Raw genomic sequence first — 15568 nt, forward strand, 5'->3', positions numbered from 1 at the left:
TTTCTTGCTGGGAGGATCAGATTCACTTTGGATATAATTTTTTGAAAGTCGACACATTTCTATGTTATACCATAGTCCTGGGAGATAAAGAATGCTGTTCACATTTTTCCAGGAGAAAATTAAGGTCAGGCCTTTACTTTCCTGTGGTCATAACTTACAAAATCATGACAAGTGAAAGTCTCTTGCCAAGGTCAGACGCGTTCAGAGAAGGGCGATTGCTGTTCAGCACAAAATATATAAGTACTACACGGTATGCTCGTAACTGGTGACATGTATTAGCCATCGTGAGATTCCTAAAAAGTTTTCAGTGGAACGCTTGCCTCTCAATGTCCTATATTGCTATATACCTATAAATAATAAAAAGGCTGATAACATTGCTTTATGTAAGCAAGCTTAGAAATCACTCTCAGATAAGTGCTTTTGACCTAAATCTTGTAGTGCCTCGCTCTGACATTTAACCCCACAACTGTGAAATTTTGGATGAGATTTAACAGTCTCAAACTGCCAACTGACCCAGCCATAAAGCAAGCAGAGATAAAGATTTACAGTCCAACATGATACAATTAGACATCCATCTTCTATTTATTTCAGTGCAGTTAAGCATTTAACCTACTTAAAAGCCTGAAGGTTTTTCATTAAAATATAAATGCTTGTTTATCATTCATTCTATGCTACCTCCCCTGCATATTACAAATTCGTCTATTATAAATGAAAAGATTATTTTGTTTCAGAGAAAGGAGTAAACAGGAATGATGTCTGTAAAATCCTTCCAGACATGCAAAGATAAAAGATGGCTTTACCACACCAAATAATCAGATACAAATAGCTGTTCAGAAGCAGCACACCTAAGGAGTACTTTAATCAAATATTTAGGTTACCTGCCAAAAAGACCATGATCTCTTCAAAATGCAATGCGGATTAAAGTGTTATCTAACACAAGCAGAAAACTAACCTTGGAGTGGAAGTTTGAAATGTGTTCGTCATAATTTTCATGTCTATGGATAGAGAAACCAGCTTTTTCAGCTAGATTGCAAAACTGGTTTAAAGTATTTCCTCGGCGTGGGGCAAACACCATTGCTTTCCCCTAGAACATTAAAAAGAAAATGTACACATTTTAAAATTGGAAGGCAACCAAACACAAAAGACATTGGTCAGAGCATTTACTATACTGCTCTCAGGTAGAAAACTCAATTGTTCTTGAAATGTCTACACAGGACGGGCATTTACAATGAGAATAATTTCAAGGATAGATATATATCAAATGAGGAAAATAAAATATTCATATTCAAACGGCCAGTTGCTTTTCAAGCAATGCATGTAATAAACAACATGTGACTCCAAGTTGGTATTCTGTACCATACATACCTCTTTTGGGTCCATTGGTTTAAACGATCTACTAGATTTTAGAGCAACTGGTCCAGGGCATGCCACCCACCGTGCTGCTCCTTAGCAGCTGCCAACACATCCACAGTCCAGCTCCAGAGCGTGTGGCAACAGATGCCTATAAATGTCAGTTTATTATGCCCTGAAAATTCAGTACCAAGAATGCTCCATAGAGAGAAGCGACCGTAAGCCCTAAGGAGAATTTTCCCATTTCAGTCTTTTCTATGACCATGCTGTCAGAGACAAGGCTACAAGGATCTTGATTTCCAACTTCATTGAATCCTTTAAAATGGTCATCATTATCGCAAGGCAGCTCCTCACAGCACTCAAATGACTGCTTTGCAAAGAAAGTGGTATAATGAGGGTAAGCAGGCTTTTCTAAGCAAACTGCACAACCACATAAGATTGTTGCCGTGGTGAGAATGAGAGGACTTGAATAAAATATATACAAAATTTCAGAAGACCATCTGACATGAAACTCCACGATGACCATTTGCTAACTACCGGAGGCATGTGGATTTTTCCTCACCCTCTTCAATGTGCACAGAATGGCTAAACTTCAGAATTTTTTTTCTTTTTATTTAAAAGATAACTGCATGCTTCTGTTAATTTCAAGGTTACACTTCACCTTGATGACATGCCTCTCCGGTTTTGAGGGAATCATGGAAATATAACCCAGTTTCTTATGAAAGGTGAACGATCTACTAGATCATTTACCCTTCACACCTGCCAACTATTTACTGAGCCTCTGGTACGGGTCAGACACTGGGAAAAGTGCTCTCTATACATTGTCTCCTTTAGTCTTCAAACCACCAACAACGTAGGGATTATCTGCTCCATTTCATAGGATGCTCAGAAAGGTTGAATAATTGGCCATGATGACCCAACTGGTAAATGATTGGAAACTTACCAGATGCAAAGCCAATGTTCTTTTCTCTCTATTCCATTGCCTCCTTATTAGTACTAGTGATGACAACAAGAATAGCTACCACAGTGCTAGGTGCTTCAACCTTCCCCTTAATCCCCTCAACAATTTTCTCAACAATCTTGTACAGGAGACTCTACATTTTACAGATAAACAGGCAGTTGAAGGGGTTGAAGAATACAAGGAGGAAGTGTGTGGTAGAAAGGGTTTTGGACTTAAAGGGGGTCGCCACTATTAAACACCTGTGTGACCTCAGGAAAATCAGAAAAAGTCCCAGAGCTATTGAGCTAGAAGGGACCTTGGAGATGGTGTTAGTCCAATCTTCTCATGAGGCAGAAAAAAACTCACGTCATCCTAGCTTATCCACTGCAGTTTCTCATCCACCAAATGGGAAGAACAAGGCCTACACTGCTTTTCCCTACCAGCAAGTTCTGAGAATCCAATGAGGTGACAAATATGAAAATAATTTGAAAAACAAGGTTATGTGGAGGTAAGACTGGAAATGTCTACACCACCTAATAGTACTATACAAATTCTATCAGTTCTCTCTCCCTCTCACTCTTTTTCCCTCATTTGTCTGTAAGAAAACACAGATACACTGTCCCAGAGAGCAAGTGTGTTTTCAAACTGTGTTTACATAGACATGTACACACTCAGGCCCATACTTAGAGGAGCACTGATCATGCCACTACACTTTGTTAGCTTTTTCAATATTAATTGCAATTTTTCGGGCAGGTTTCAAACTTAGCAGCAAAAATTCATTTTGATGTGAAACTAGATATTATACATAGTCTCAGCAGGGGAGCAAAAGCCCCCCCCCCTTTTTAAAAAGGGAATAAATACTATGTCATTTAGTCATTTCTAAGAGCTGGTTGCCATTCTGGAGTTTTGAATAATGGAAGTCATTTTATTTTAAATTTACCTGCAAAAATTGTCTTACCATTACAATGGAAGAGCTGATTTTTAACAGCTATTATCGAAGCTATTTATCATAATGTTTACAGGGCTAAGGGGTTCTAGGTTGGGTTGATGCTTGCATTTACAAAGTACATGCTCCCTATACCGCACCCCCTTGTTGGTTGCGGTGAACGGTTAGGCTACTGTGACTACACATACAGCAGAGCTCGCAGCCCAGACATCTCTTTCCTCTTTTAGGTCTCAGTTTACCTGTGCTTCCCGAACCACCCAATCTAAAACAGCAGCCCTTCCCTCATCACTTTTCACCCCCCTCTGCCTGCTTTATTTTTGTTCCTAGCACTCATCACCGTGACAATGGGACCTTCTAATGTTTTATTTACTGCATTTTCTCAGGGCCTAGCGTATAGTAGATACTCAACCAATATTTGTTGAGAGAATAAACTAAATCCAGATGTTGAATAATCGGAGAAATACACGTCTTTGGGAACTTGAAGGCCATGTTCTATGGCTTATTCTTTAGAAAAGATTTTTTTCCAAGAAGCTTTTACAGAGTCAGCGACTCTGATGGGATTTCAGAGGGCAGCACTGTGCGCATAGTACCATCCCCACAAGAAAGAGAAAGAGCAAGCCGTAGTTTTAATCTCTAATTACTCAGTTAGGAGTTTTAAGATGCTTTCTTTTTCATTTCATTGACTACAGACACCTTTGAGTTGTGGATTAACATTTAGGAGGGACAACAGTACCTCATCCATTCATTCAATAAGCACCCACCAAGTCCTACTGAATGCCTGCATCTACCCCATAATGAACGGTTTTAGAACCCCTGTCCCCGTATCCCCAGTGGAGCAGGACACTTTGTCTGGTACAATCAGAGGAATACGCCTTACCAACTAGGCTCCAAAAATCAAAACAAGAAAAAAATATATAGATTTCAAAATTAGCTCATCACTGTAGAAAAATTATTTTCAGTTTACCAAAGCACAACTTTCTACGCATTCACAGTCACAGAATAATTTTAAACTCAGAATGAATGCTCAATTAGATGTAAAATTTTGACTGATGAGCAGAAATTTGAGAGAATTCATTTATCTCTGGAGAGGAGACAGGACTAGTTCCGCTAAACAGCACCGATATTGTTTACATTGTGGGCGCAATTGTTGCTATTTTGCTGGACTAATCTATACTCATGTATTAAGGGGTGTGTCCTTCTGGAAAAAATACGTATGCTTCAGATTTATTTTAGAAGGAATATGTTATGCCAACAAAATGTCTTTATTCCTTTTTCATTTCCAGGCAACCAACTATTAAATACCGATTAAAGGTTTAAGCTTATGTTTCTTTCCTAACCATTTCTTTACCTGATTTTTGAGATGCTGCCTTCTTCACCTGCTTCCTTCCCTACATCTCTCTCAGTCCCTGTCATTGGCGTCTTTTCTCCCACCTTCCCCTTAATTGTCAGTGGTCCCCAGAGCTCTGCCTACTTTTTGGTCGTGTCCTATACAGTTCTAGGCAACTGTACTAACGTCTATCACGTCTATCACGATGTCTATCACGTAGACATCAAAACTTCCAAGCATTTAACTGCAGCAGTCATTGTTGCCCAGGGCCCACACCTTTATTTTCGCATGCCTACTAGATCCCTCGCTGGGGAGGTTCTGAGAGTACCTTTAACCCATTCTGTCTAAAATGGAACTCAATATCCTTGGCCCCAAACTCCTACCGTTACCAGAGCACTACACCTCTCTCTCTCTCTGTCTCTCTCTGTCTCTGTCTCTCTCTGTCTCTCTGTCTCTCTGTCTCTCTCTCTCTCTCTCTCTCTCTCTCACACACACACACACACAAACACACACTAAGTACCTACTTGGTACGAAGCATTTCCATACCCTTCACCTTCAAAATGAAGCCAGGAACCAGGGAATCATGCATTGCCTTTTAAAACCCTTCAATGCCACACCTCTCTACCCAAATCACTGTCATCTGCTGCACATGGTTCCCAAACCATGTTTGAGTTGCCTCCAGGGTGACCTGGGGAGACCACGAGAGAGGTCTAAGCTTCGTACATCCAATTTAACTGAAGCTGCTTCTTTTCTCTGTTTTGTAGTTGCGGAGTTGGCTAAAAATGTTTTGACCAAAGGGCTCTGCTGTTTAAACAGGTTTTGAAAACCACCAACATGCGTGCAACCTTTTTGAAATGGCAGGGAAATGCCCATCTCGGCAGCCTCCTCTCTGCCACTCCCTCATACTCACCTTGAGCCAAACTCACTGCAGCCCTCTAATTTGTTCTTTCATGGACTCCCATGTGTCTGCAGACCTTTAAACACTCCCTTCAGGTGTAATGCTTCTCTTACCTGCCGTTCTTTGTCTGCCTGGTAAACTCTTACTCATCTTTCAACACCCAGCTTAGACACCCTGCCCCCGTGATGGAGTTGCTGAGGTCTCTGCCTCCTGCCCCAGTTAGCCACTTCACCCCCAGCTTTCCTGGGTTACCCATGTCTCTGCTACATTCTAACCCTTCATCAGGTGACTGCATGCTTGCTTGTCTCTCACTCTGGACTGTGTGCTCCTTCAGGGCAGGGTTACGTGGTACCTTACTCTATCCCCAGGTCCTAGCACTGTGTCTGGTACCTGAGAGGCATACAACAAATATTTGCTGGGTGAATCTGTCAGTGAATACCCATTTGGTTCCCTGTTCTCAAGCTTCAGGTCTTTATTAGCTCCAAACTGAACTAGTTGGTCTGCACTGGACCCCTGAGGAGAATTGCTGCTTTCGAGCTCTCTCTTCTCCACTCCAGCCTTCATGCTGTGGCCAGAGAGATCTTTCTAGAACCCACTTCTGACCTCCCCAGGGCTCAAAAACTTTCAGTCGTTCTCTATTACCCATATAATAAAGTCCAGTCTCTTTATCATAGGGTTCTTAGCCTAAAATGGTACCCTACATTATCTCTTGAACCTCCCCATCCCAACCCCCAAACCACACAGACACTCTTATATTCCAGCGAGACCAACAATGTTGTTGATCACAAACTACAAATGCTTTTTCATACTCTGTACCTGTGAGCACTGCTTCCGCCCCCCAGGATGTTGCCCTCTAGTCCCTTCCTCTGAGGCTTCTATAGAATGAATGAATGAATACCCTTCTGACTGTTCAAGACCAAAGGCACATACCGCTGCCTCTAGGGAAACCTTCCTCAGGCTGTGAATCACTCTGCTGGACCTCTTCCTAGTATCACCATACTGCATTGTAATTCCTGGTCCCCATGCATCAGTCTGTCCTGCTGACCTATGAGCTTCTCACAGTGCTCATTACTCATATTTAGATCCCTACCTCACATTCCCCAGCACAGTGCTAGGCAGATAGTAAGTGCTCAACAAATGTTCACTCAATCAAGACAGAGCCAAACCCTTGAGTATCTCACATTCTATTAAAGGTATAAATTAGATTCACAGACTGAAAACAGCATTAGGCTATCTATGACCAAGTGCGGGGCTGTTGTAAGCCATTTTGTACTGCCCACGGTAGTCCCATCGCCACAGGAATGATAAATTCCTTGGGGGCAAAGATTCAGCACCTCACATGCTGAACAAGCACCCAGGTGGACTTCAGAAAAGAACTTCGAGGGCTAGGCCCCTGCTCTGAGGGTCTTCAAACCATCTGGGGATTCTATTCCTGCAGCTGGGAGAGCAGGCCTGGCTGACCACTGCTTCTCCCCAAGAACAGGGAAAGATGTGCTGGGCCTCTGACCCAGGCAGCAGATAGGAACCCAGGCGTCCTTCAGCACCCTCTCAGCTCACTGCACTGAGCCCACAATCACAAGGCATTTCCCTGACACAAGCCAAAAAAAGACTTGTACAGGTATGTGCAGAGATGTCAGACAAAAAAAGATGAGGAAATCTGTCAGTGAAAATAAATTGCTCTTTTAAAACGGGAGTCCATGGTTAACATTTATAGCACTCCTTGCACACAGGCAGGACTCCAGGAAGTTGGCGGTCGGTTAGGGCCAGTTTCTGAAGCAGTTAAATGAATTCCACAGTGATATTTTTGAATTCTTGACCATCGGTCCCCAGCGATAAGCTGGAGAGCTGTTGATATTGCGTCCCCATCCATCTCTTTGAGGTCTTGAATAAACTCACACTGTCTAGCCCTCCCCGTACTCAAAGCCATTTCAGAGGAATATTAGTAGATACTATTTGTTGGTTGTCATTTCTGGACTAAAGTTCAACTTGCAGGCTGCTGTGGCTATTTCAAATTACATTTGGGTCCCCTGATATTGGGCATTGGTGATGTTCTTTAAAGAACACAGTGCCAGAGGGTCACCTATCAATCATCAGCAACAAGAAGCCACTCACTGGAGGGAAAAAGGTGGGGGACGGGGGAAAGGCTGCATCTTGGAATGAGTAAAATTTGCTGATTTCGTTTCTTTTTAATATCTATTCTTTTCATTTTTTTTTTTAAAGTCTGCTAGAGAGTCCCTTGTAGTATTCTGGCAGGAGTCAAATGGTTTACAGTTTCTCTCAATCAGCAAGCTGAGGAAAGTTTCCATTTGGGGCAGGTGACAAACATTTCCTGCTGACATTTTGGGCTGCCTAAAATGACTTTCCAGGCACAGGTGCCCAGTTGGCGGAGAATCTAAGCTCAGCCCTGGGATTTGAGATCACCAGGAGCCCATCCTATTGGCTAAGCTCTCTCTAGGGTCTCCCCATTTATGACCCCCCTCATGTATGACCCCATGAGAATAAATGAAAAACAGAAAACCTTCCTCTCCATCTACTTTCTTTGCTTCTGGAACTCTGACTCCAGACAGCTGATTTGCCCTAGCTATGACAGAAATCAAAGAACCACACTCCCCCAAATCACAGAATCCTTTTCTTCCCACAGCTTGACACTTGGACCTTCATGTGGTAATTATTCATTTCTTGCCATCTAGTAGTAATCTCTCTCCCTTCACACAATGCAGGCTTTCTATAGTAAAAAGTGTCGTCTTCATCCAGGTACACAATCCTCCTGGGACCCACGCAGGGCCTGCTGCAGGTATGCAGGAAATGGGTGCAGAGGAAATGCTGTGTGTGCAGAAGTTGTCAAAGTCCAGGTCAAGAAAATGGTGTATTCCCTCCCACCAGCATTTCTTTGAGCAAAATGCTTGGGAAGAGCCCCCTATATTCTGTACTTACCACAGCCAGAAAGCCTCTGTAGTTCTTCCAGATAGCAAGAGCTAACATATTCAGAGCCACTTGGGTGCTAAAGCTTTCCAGTGCATTGGCTTGTTCATGTCCCATTTTACAGATGGGAAACTGACTTTGAGAGATGAGTCCAGTAAATGGCTGGGTAGGAAGAACACACTTAGGTTTTGTATGCAGATACTTCTGACTCCACCGCTACACTAGACCTTCAGAAACTGGGCCTTCCTAGGAATTTGAAGTGTTTGGCGTAAGTGCAGTTTTTGCTGTGCACCCTCAGAATTTCTTGTATTTCAGGTTGAATTTGCTGAGCCTTGAATTACCAAGGACTTTGGACCCACTGGTGTAACCCCGAGTTGTTTCTCTGTGGGCCTCGTGTGTCACCTTTAGTCTTTGGGCCACAAAACCATGGAGGAGTTGTCTGGGCTCAAGAAAATATTAAAAGCAGCTCTAACTGGATCGGGATAAAACTTTTACTATAATCTGAGTCTTGGACTGTGACTTCCATAACACATTCACTCAGCAGGAAGCATGACAGCCAGCCCTGAGAGCTCAGGAGAGGTCAGTGTTTCCTCTGGATACCCCCGAGCTCCTGTAAGCCTTCTAGCCCACAGGCACAGGATGTGGAGCAGCTGGTCACTGCCAAGTCCACCTGACCCTTCTAGAGTCCACCTGAGTGGATGCCCAGGCAGTGCAAGTGCTCTGCCTCCCAAGACCTCTCGATGGGGGACGAGATTCCTGGGTGGTAATGTTGGTATGTCCATGTGCCACCCACCACTTGGATTTCCCCCTTACAGTGGGCCTCTCACCCCTTAGGCCAGACCGCCTGGAAGCCTGGCCTACGGCTTCCCGTCCTGTGAGGGGCCCATTTCTAGTACTGCAGTTTGCTGCAGGCCCCGCTGATTTGGCCACGCCGTCCTCCCAAAGCTTGAGTAAGTACTGCCTTTGTCAGAGCTAAGGGTGAGTATCAGCTGTCAGCAGGAGGGCTGCTGTCTTTGCTCAGAGGGAGCTGCAGTGTGGAGCCACACCTCAGGCCATGGGGGAGTGTGGTTCAGGGTTTAACAGAGGGTACAGGAGAGCTTCTAGGGATTCCAGCCCAATCTGCATTTAGGTCTATTCATAGCTTGGGCAGTTTTCTATTGTAAATCATTCTGATGATTTACAATAGATTCTGGGTAAATCATGCAAATCTGCTGCAAAATGGAGTATTTGCCACAAATAGGCTTTGAAGGGGTGTTGGTGATGAGTGAAGTACTATTTGTTCAGTGTGAGATCCAGGAGTCCTTGAAAGCATTGCATTTATGTATGATACATTTTCATAGAGGCGTTTACATCCAAGAAGCTCAGTACCCTCTCTGAAAATCCTGATCTTGCAAGTACTCACAAGAATCACCCTAGGTTCACAGGTGGGGATGAAGAGACCCCAAATTCCTTATTCTACCCTCAACTTGGGCTGCCTACAAAGCATGGCAGCAGCCATCAATAGCTTGTAGCATGTGCCTTCCTTGCCTCAAGAGCTGCTACCCACCTCACAGAGGGAATCGAGGAGGCCAATTTAACTTAATTGATTACCACTTACGAAACTGTGGTTACTCCTCTGAGAGGCCTATTTAAAGTTTCTGAGCTATATAGAGATAACAAAATAAAAAGCAACAGTGTAAGGCAAAGGATGATTATCAAATTGCTCTGGGAAAATTCAACTCGTGAAAAAGATATAAAAGAAAGATTGAAAAGTGTTAGTCCCTAAGTCTAACTGAGGTCAGACAGGCAAGAGCAAACCCTCTTTTTAAAAAGTCTTTAGAAACAAAACTTTAGAAAATACTTTACACACACACACACACACACACACACACACACACACACACTCACTCTGAAGTTCTTTCTCAAATAAATGTGAGTTCCTTAGATTGCATTGATATTGTTAACCTATTTTAAATTCCTATGGCACAGCAAGAGTCTTACATACTCATAAGATTTTTTTTTTTTTAAATGCATGAGCTTTAAACTCGTTTTCTTACTTTAAATAGATGTATATTAACTCTCCGTTTAGGCTGCAGGACCTCCTAGCTTAGTATAACAGCCCAACAAAATAAGAGTGGATACAAACTCTGTAATTTACTCACAGGCATAAATGGATATATAAATGTAAAAATGTGCACAATATTTTATGCCATGCTTGGCTTCATTGTGACCTAATGTTTATAATATGTAAATAATGGCTTCCTTTTAAAGCAAAGAACTTTTAATACACAGATTCATCTGAAGTCCTTTTTCTTTAATATCAACAAAAATAGAGAGAGAAAAAATATTCTTTTGCAATAAGTAAACACCCAGTGACCAAGGTTACCATTGAAGGGATTTAAGATGACAGAAGTCAACAGAAAACTTTCAGTATCCTACTTCTACTTTAATATGAAGATATTGTTATCAAAGGAAAAGACTCCAGAAATTCTTTGATAAAAATAATCTCATACTATCTTTGAAGCGGTTTCATTTATTTTACTACCCACTGTGTTCCTTATCAGAAGGCCAAGGGTAAGAAGTTTCCTAGTTATGATTAGGAAAGAATCTGATAGATCAGAAGACGCAATTGAAGTTGGACATAATAAGTATTAAAGTATTACATGACATTAATCCTGCCATTCCATTACTCTCTCCATCTTTGTGTGCAGACTAATTATTCTGAAGCCAGTGTTCAGGAAGAAATAGAAACATACTTACCCTGGGCTGGAGTAATCTCTTTATTGCATCAACAAGGCTGGCTCTGTACTGGTCCAGAAATAGGCTGACATTGAGAAGAGAGCAGAATCCAGATTAAACTGGGTTTTCAAGTTTGATGATACTAATGGAAACAAGTACAGGGCTAATTACACATGTTTACTCAACACTAAAAAAGAGAAATCGTTTCCTTCTATTCAAGTGTCTTACTGGAAGAAAAAAAAAGATACTGTGGTCGATGGTATCCAACCAAAGCCAAGTCATCAACATGCAGGGGGCCAGGATTCACACACGATGGGAACACGTGTTAATGCTAAAGGAACAATTTCGAAGCTGCTGTTGGGGGATCAACTTGCTAAGATGAAGCTCTCCCAGCTTCCTCTCATTGGAGCTTAGTCTCTGTAGACCTGGGCCCTCTGCCCACCTCCAAACACAAGCCACCAGCCCTATTACACCCAAACCACAGAGCAGATCTCAGGTGCTGATGGTTTTCAGTTACTAGAAACAGCACTGAGTTAGATTCAACCAGTGAACTAGGACTAAATGGCTCCAAAAACAAATCCAGATTAAACTGGATTAGGCGATGTGTTATAGAGACAACAGCAACTCTGGAGTTTTCTCTCCCTCGATCTCCATGTTGTTGTTTTTTCTACTTCACTGTCTTTCTTTTGTAACCTCTGGTCTTTTGAGAATTTCTGTGGTTGCTCTGTCACCAGTTTGGCTGGCTCAGTCTGACCCTGTCTTCACCAGGACTTAACTTGGACGCATGTGACAGTTTCCTTATCTGGGACTCACAGGTTAGAACGTTGGGAAACCTTCTGCATGAGCCGTCCCATGCGGGTCCCAAGCAGGGCCCCGCTCCCTTTTCTAGTACTGCAGTTTGGTGCAGGCCCCTCTGATTTGGCCACCCCGCTCCTCACATAGCGTGAGTATGGCCTACTCCAGGGCCCTGCCTCATCCTTCTCAGAGCGAAGGGTGAGTATCATCTGTCGGTAGGAGGGCTGCTGCGTGCAGCTACGCTGCAGGCGAGGGGGGAGTGTAGTTCATGGTTTAACAGAGCTCTGGCTCCGATCTTTCTACGTCACCTTGGGCAAGTCACTTCACATAAGACCTCTGTTTGTTTGTCAATAAAGGCCCAACTATATGGCTTTGGTGGGAATCAAATTAATAATATATGTTAGTTGACGCACACTTGTTGATCACCTGCTATATCCCAGGTGCTGTTATAGGCATTAGAAAGAAGCTATGAATAAGATCAAGGCCCCATCCTCAAGGAGCTTTCAGTGTGTACTCATTTATGCATTGCTAGGTCTAGCACGGTATGCACACACAGAAGGGACTCAATCAATATTCAACTTGCTGCCTGACTGGCAGGACAGCACAGTCCTTAACACTGAGGAGCTTATGCAGGGTGTTAAGTGTCAATGGTCCTAGAACAGGCTGTACCTATTCCTTTACTGGTATTGTTAAGGAAGAATCAGCATTTAGGTAGTTTCACCAGACTAGGTTCTCTGCCAATCCTCTCATTTGAGAAGGAGGGGTGGGGAAAGACGTTTATGAGATGTTTCAAGAAGTCACTGCTTCGGTTTCACCATGACATGATTAGAAGGTTCTTCTATAAAAGAATGCTTTGAGCAACGGAAAAAGAACACTCTTAAGATGAGCTAGATATCATGTCTATGAATAGAACGGGAATCTTACTTATCCCATTCCATTCACCAATCAGGATAACCTGATCATTACCCATGGGAAAATTTTCTTATCGTTCCATACAAAAACATACTTAAAACTTAAAAAGCACAGAATATGTTTCATTCAAATGCTATAACAATTTGCCTTTAAGTCATATTCATCAGTGATTACTAACCATTAAGGATTGATAAGAAAGAATCAAACTGTATCTAAGTGTTTTCAATTTTTTCTCTTCAGGACTGAACACCTATTTTTTAGTGAGCTAATAATATCTAAAGCTTTAATAATGAAGCATTCTGGTTCTGTGTTTTTAAGAAGACCATGGTGAGAAAATATCTCTGTCACGTCCTCAGGCCTACTGGAGCCTGGCTGGTTGGGATCCATAGATTAAGCAAAGGACCATGCTCAGTTTCTACCAGTGCGTCCTAAGTGCTGGCAAGATTGTTAGAATAAAGAAACAGCATCTTCAAAGCTGAGTTTAAAACATAACCTTATAAAATACTATTTCTACGTAACGTTGCTAATGGTGACACAGATATTAACATCACAGCTTCCTGGAAAATGCAGCTTAACACACAGGACACATTCCAAACAGTTATTTGAAAGATAATGTTGTCTATTCCATCACTCCAAATCAGATTTCCCAAAAGTAACCGTTGTGATTCTCTAATAGACCTTTATTTCACGCAAGCTCACCTTTCTCCTTAGCTCTGATGCAGAATTTGTAACACTTTGTAGGATATGTCATGTGAGCAATTTCAATGTGCTTTAGTGGGAGTGATACATAATCTCCTGAAAATTCACCCCTTAAATAAGTCCTAATGGGCTCAGAGAACAGCAGTAGCTTAAGTGGCTCTATTAAAAAAGGCTGAGTGGGTCAGCGATTGGGATGGAGATATCATTTCAACTCTCCCTTCAGTTACTGATCAAAGGACATTGACCGCCGGTCCAGTTTGGCCATTAAAACACACACACACACACACACATACACACACCCTCTCTATATAATCACCTGTGGAATCAACACTTGCTTTGTTCTTTTGATCTGAATCACAGATTTTATGACAAAGGAAAGGTGCAGGGCCATTTTCATCACCTCCCTTAGAATCAGAGTTTTATGCAAAGCACCCAGCATTTACAACTCCTCTCTCATAGGGAAAGTAATTAGTGCAGAGAACAAGGAGGCATTTCTCTGTCACTTTCCAAAAAGGAAGACCTCTATGTAATTTTCAAGGTGAAATGTGCTAAGTCAAATTCACTGTTTCAGATTAACTTTCAGCTGAAGAATGGCCTCTATCAGTGGTTATCAATTGATTGCTGTGAGAGCTGGCATGGATGCCGTATTCTGATCTCATTTGGCTCTGCTCCGTAGGTAGTAAGATCTTTGGCATTTTGTGTATCTTCTTTGGGACTGAGTTTCCTGGGACTGAGGTGAAAAGACTGACTACATTTGGGTTAAAGATCTTTTCAGGTGTAAAGGTCTGTGAGTCGTGCTTTAGAATTATCCGTGATTACAGCATCTGGAAGAAAACACAGAAATTCTAGAGCCTATTTTGAGGGGGGAAAATTTGTTTCATGTAAACACCCTAAAAACCAAACATTTTCATCATTGCTAGTAAAGTAAAAAAATGATTAAAAAGAAAGAAAGAAAGAAAGAAAGAAAGAAACAACCCAGCATACATAGTTAGTAGTAATGCTGAGAGACCAAGTGAGGTGATACACCTTCTCCCATGTCTTTCCAAAGTCTTAGGCTGCAGGCATGCAGATACGGTGCTGACTGACCTACATACCTAGCTCCACGCGTCAGGCTATGGGTGGCATTTCAGATTTGCTTTCTAAGCCTTTAGAGAATTCAAATGTACAGAATCATTTTTACTTTTGCATTGCTACAATAAATTGGAAAGCCATCAAACACTGAATGAAAGCGTTCATTTGATTTATTGTATATGAAAAAAAAACAACCTTACTTCCAGACTGTTAGGTTGTTGTGATTGAACAGGAGTCTGGAAAGGCAGGCTTAAAATTAACAATCACTCACGAGTCTAAACTCTGCACAGGACTGGGCTGGACGACATTCCAGCAGAAAGGAACACTTCCATTACATTCGACATGAAACAAGTCAACCAAGAAACTTAATAGGCGGGTTTTTTCCTACACCTATGGTTAAATATTCTAATATTTTGATGTTTGTCAACAGCATCCTTTTGCAGGTGTGGCTGTACCTCGAGTTTTCCTTCTGTTTATTTTCCCAGTTGACATTTTACATGTTATTTAGGAACTGTTGAACCATGAAACTACATTTCATTGTCAAAAATGCTGAATGGTGAAATAATGACTAGCTTTCACAGTTTGCCTTTTTATTTTATAATCTAGTTGAGCTAATAATTTAGATGTGAACCAAGGGACTGTCTCTTCTGGGAAATGAGTTATCTCGCCCATTGCCCACAGGTTTATGAATGTTTGAATGTAAATATATGAATATATGAATGATTTGAGAACACAAACATATCACCGCTTGTTGTAATCATGTGCATTTTACTTGAACCACAGTGTGGGTTTGGAATAGGTTTGTGAATAGAGCTTGTTTTCATGTAAATGGGATCAAGCAGTACCACTGGTTAGCTATTCAGGGAATCAGACAATGCCACCCTTGCTGGAAATGCTTCAGTAAGGATTTAATCCATGTACCTAATATTTGCACTCCAACTCTTGCTTCATATCCCTGTGGCCTCATCCAGATCTCATTGACAGACAATG

General features: G+C 42.0%; 1 protein-coding gene across 2 annotated transcripts in view; it reads right to left on the reverse strand.

Annotated features, from left to right (window-relative positions):
* The window catches only part of CAMKMT (calmodulin-lysine N-methyltransferase), a 329635-nt gene that overhangs the window by 5326 nt on the left and 308741 nt on the right, over positions 1-15568 (reverse strand). Inside the window, exons 9-10 of one of the 2 annotated variants that reach the window (XM_081069252.1) lie at positions 11123-11186; positions 953-1084 (exon numbers count right to left, since the gene is read on the reverse strand). In XM_081069252.1, coding sequence (XP_080925378.1) covers positions 953-1084; positions 11123-11186 — 196 coding nt within the window. The remainder of the gene's footprint in view (positions 1-952; positions 1085-11122; positions 11187-15568) is intronic. The other variant, XM_081069253.1, reaches the window with a different exon arrangement.

The sequence above is a fragment of the Rhinolophus hipposideros genome (assembly GCF_964194185.1).
Source record: "Rhinolophus hipposideros genome assembly, chromosome: 12".
Classification (NCBI taxonomy): Eukaryota; Metazoa; Chordata; class Mammalia; order Chiroptera; family Rhinolophidae; genus Rhinolophus; species Rhinolophus hipposideros.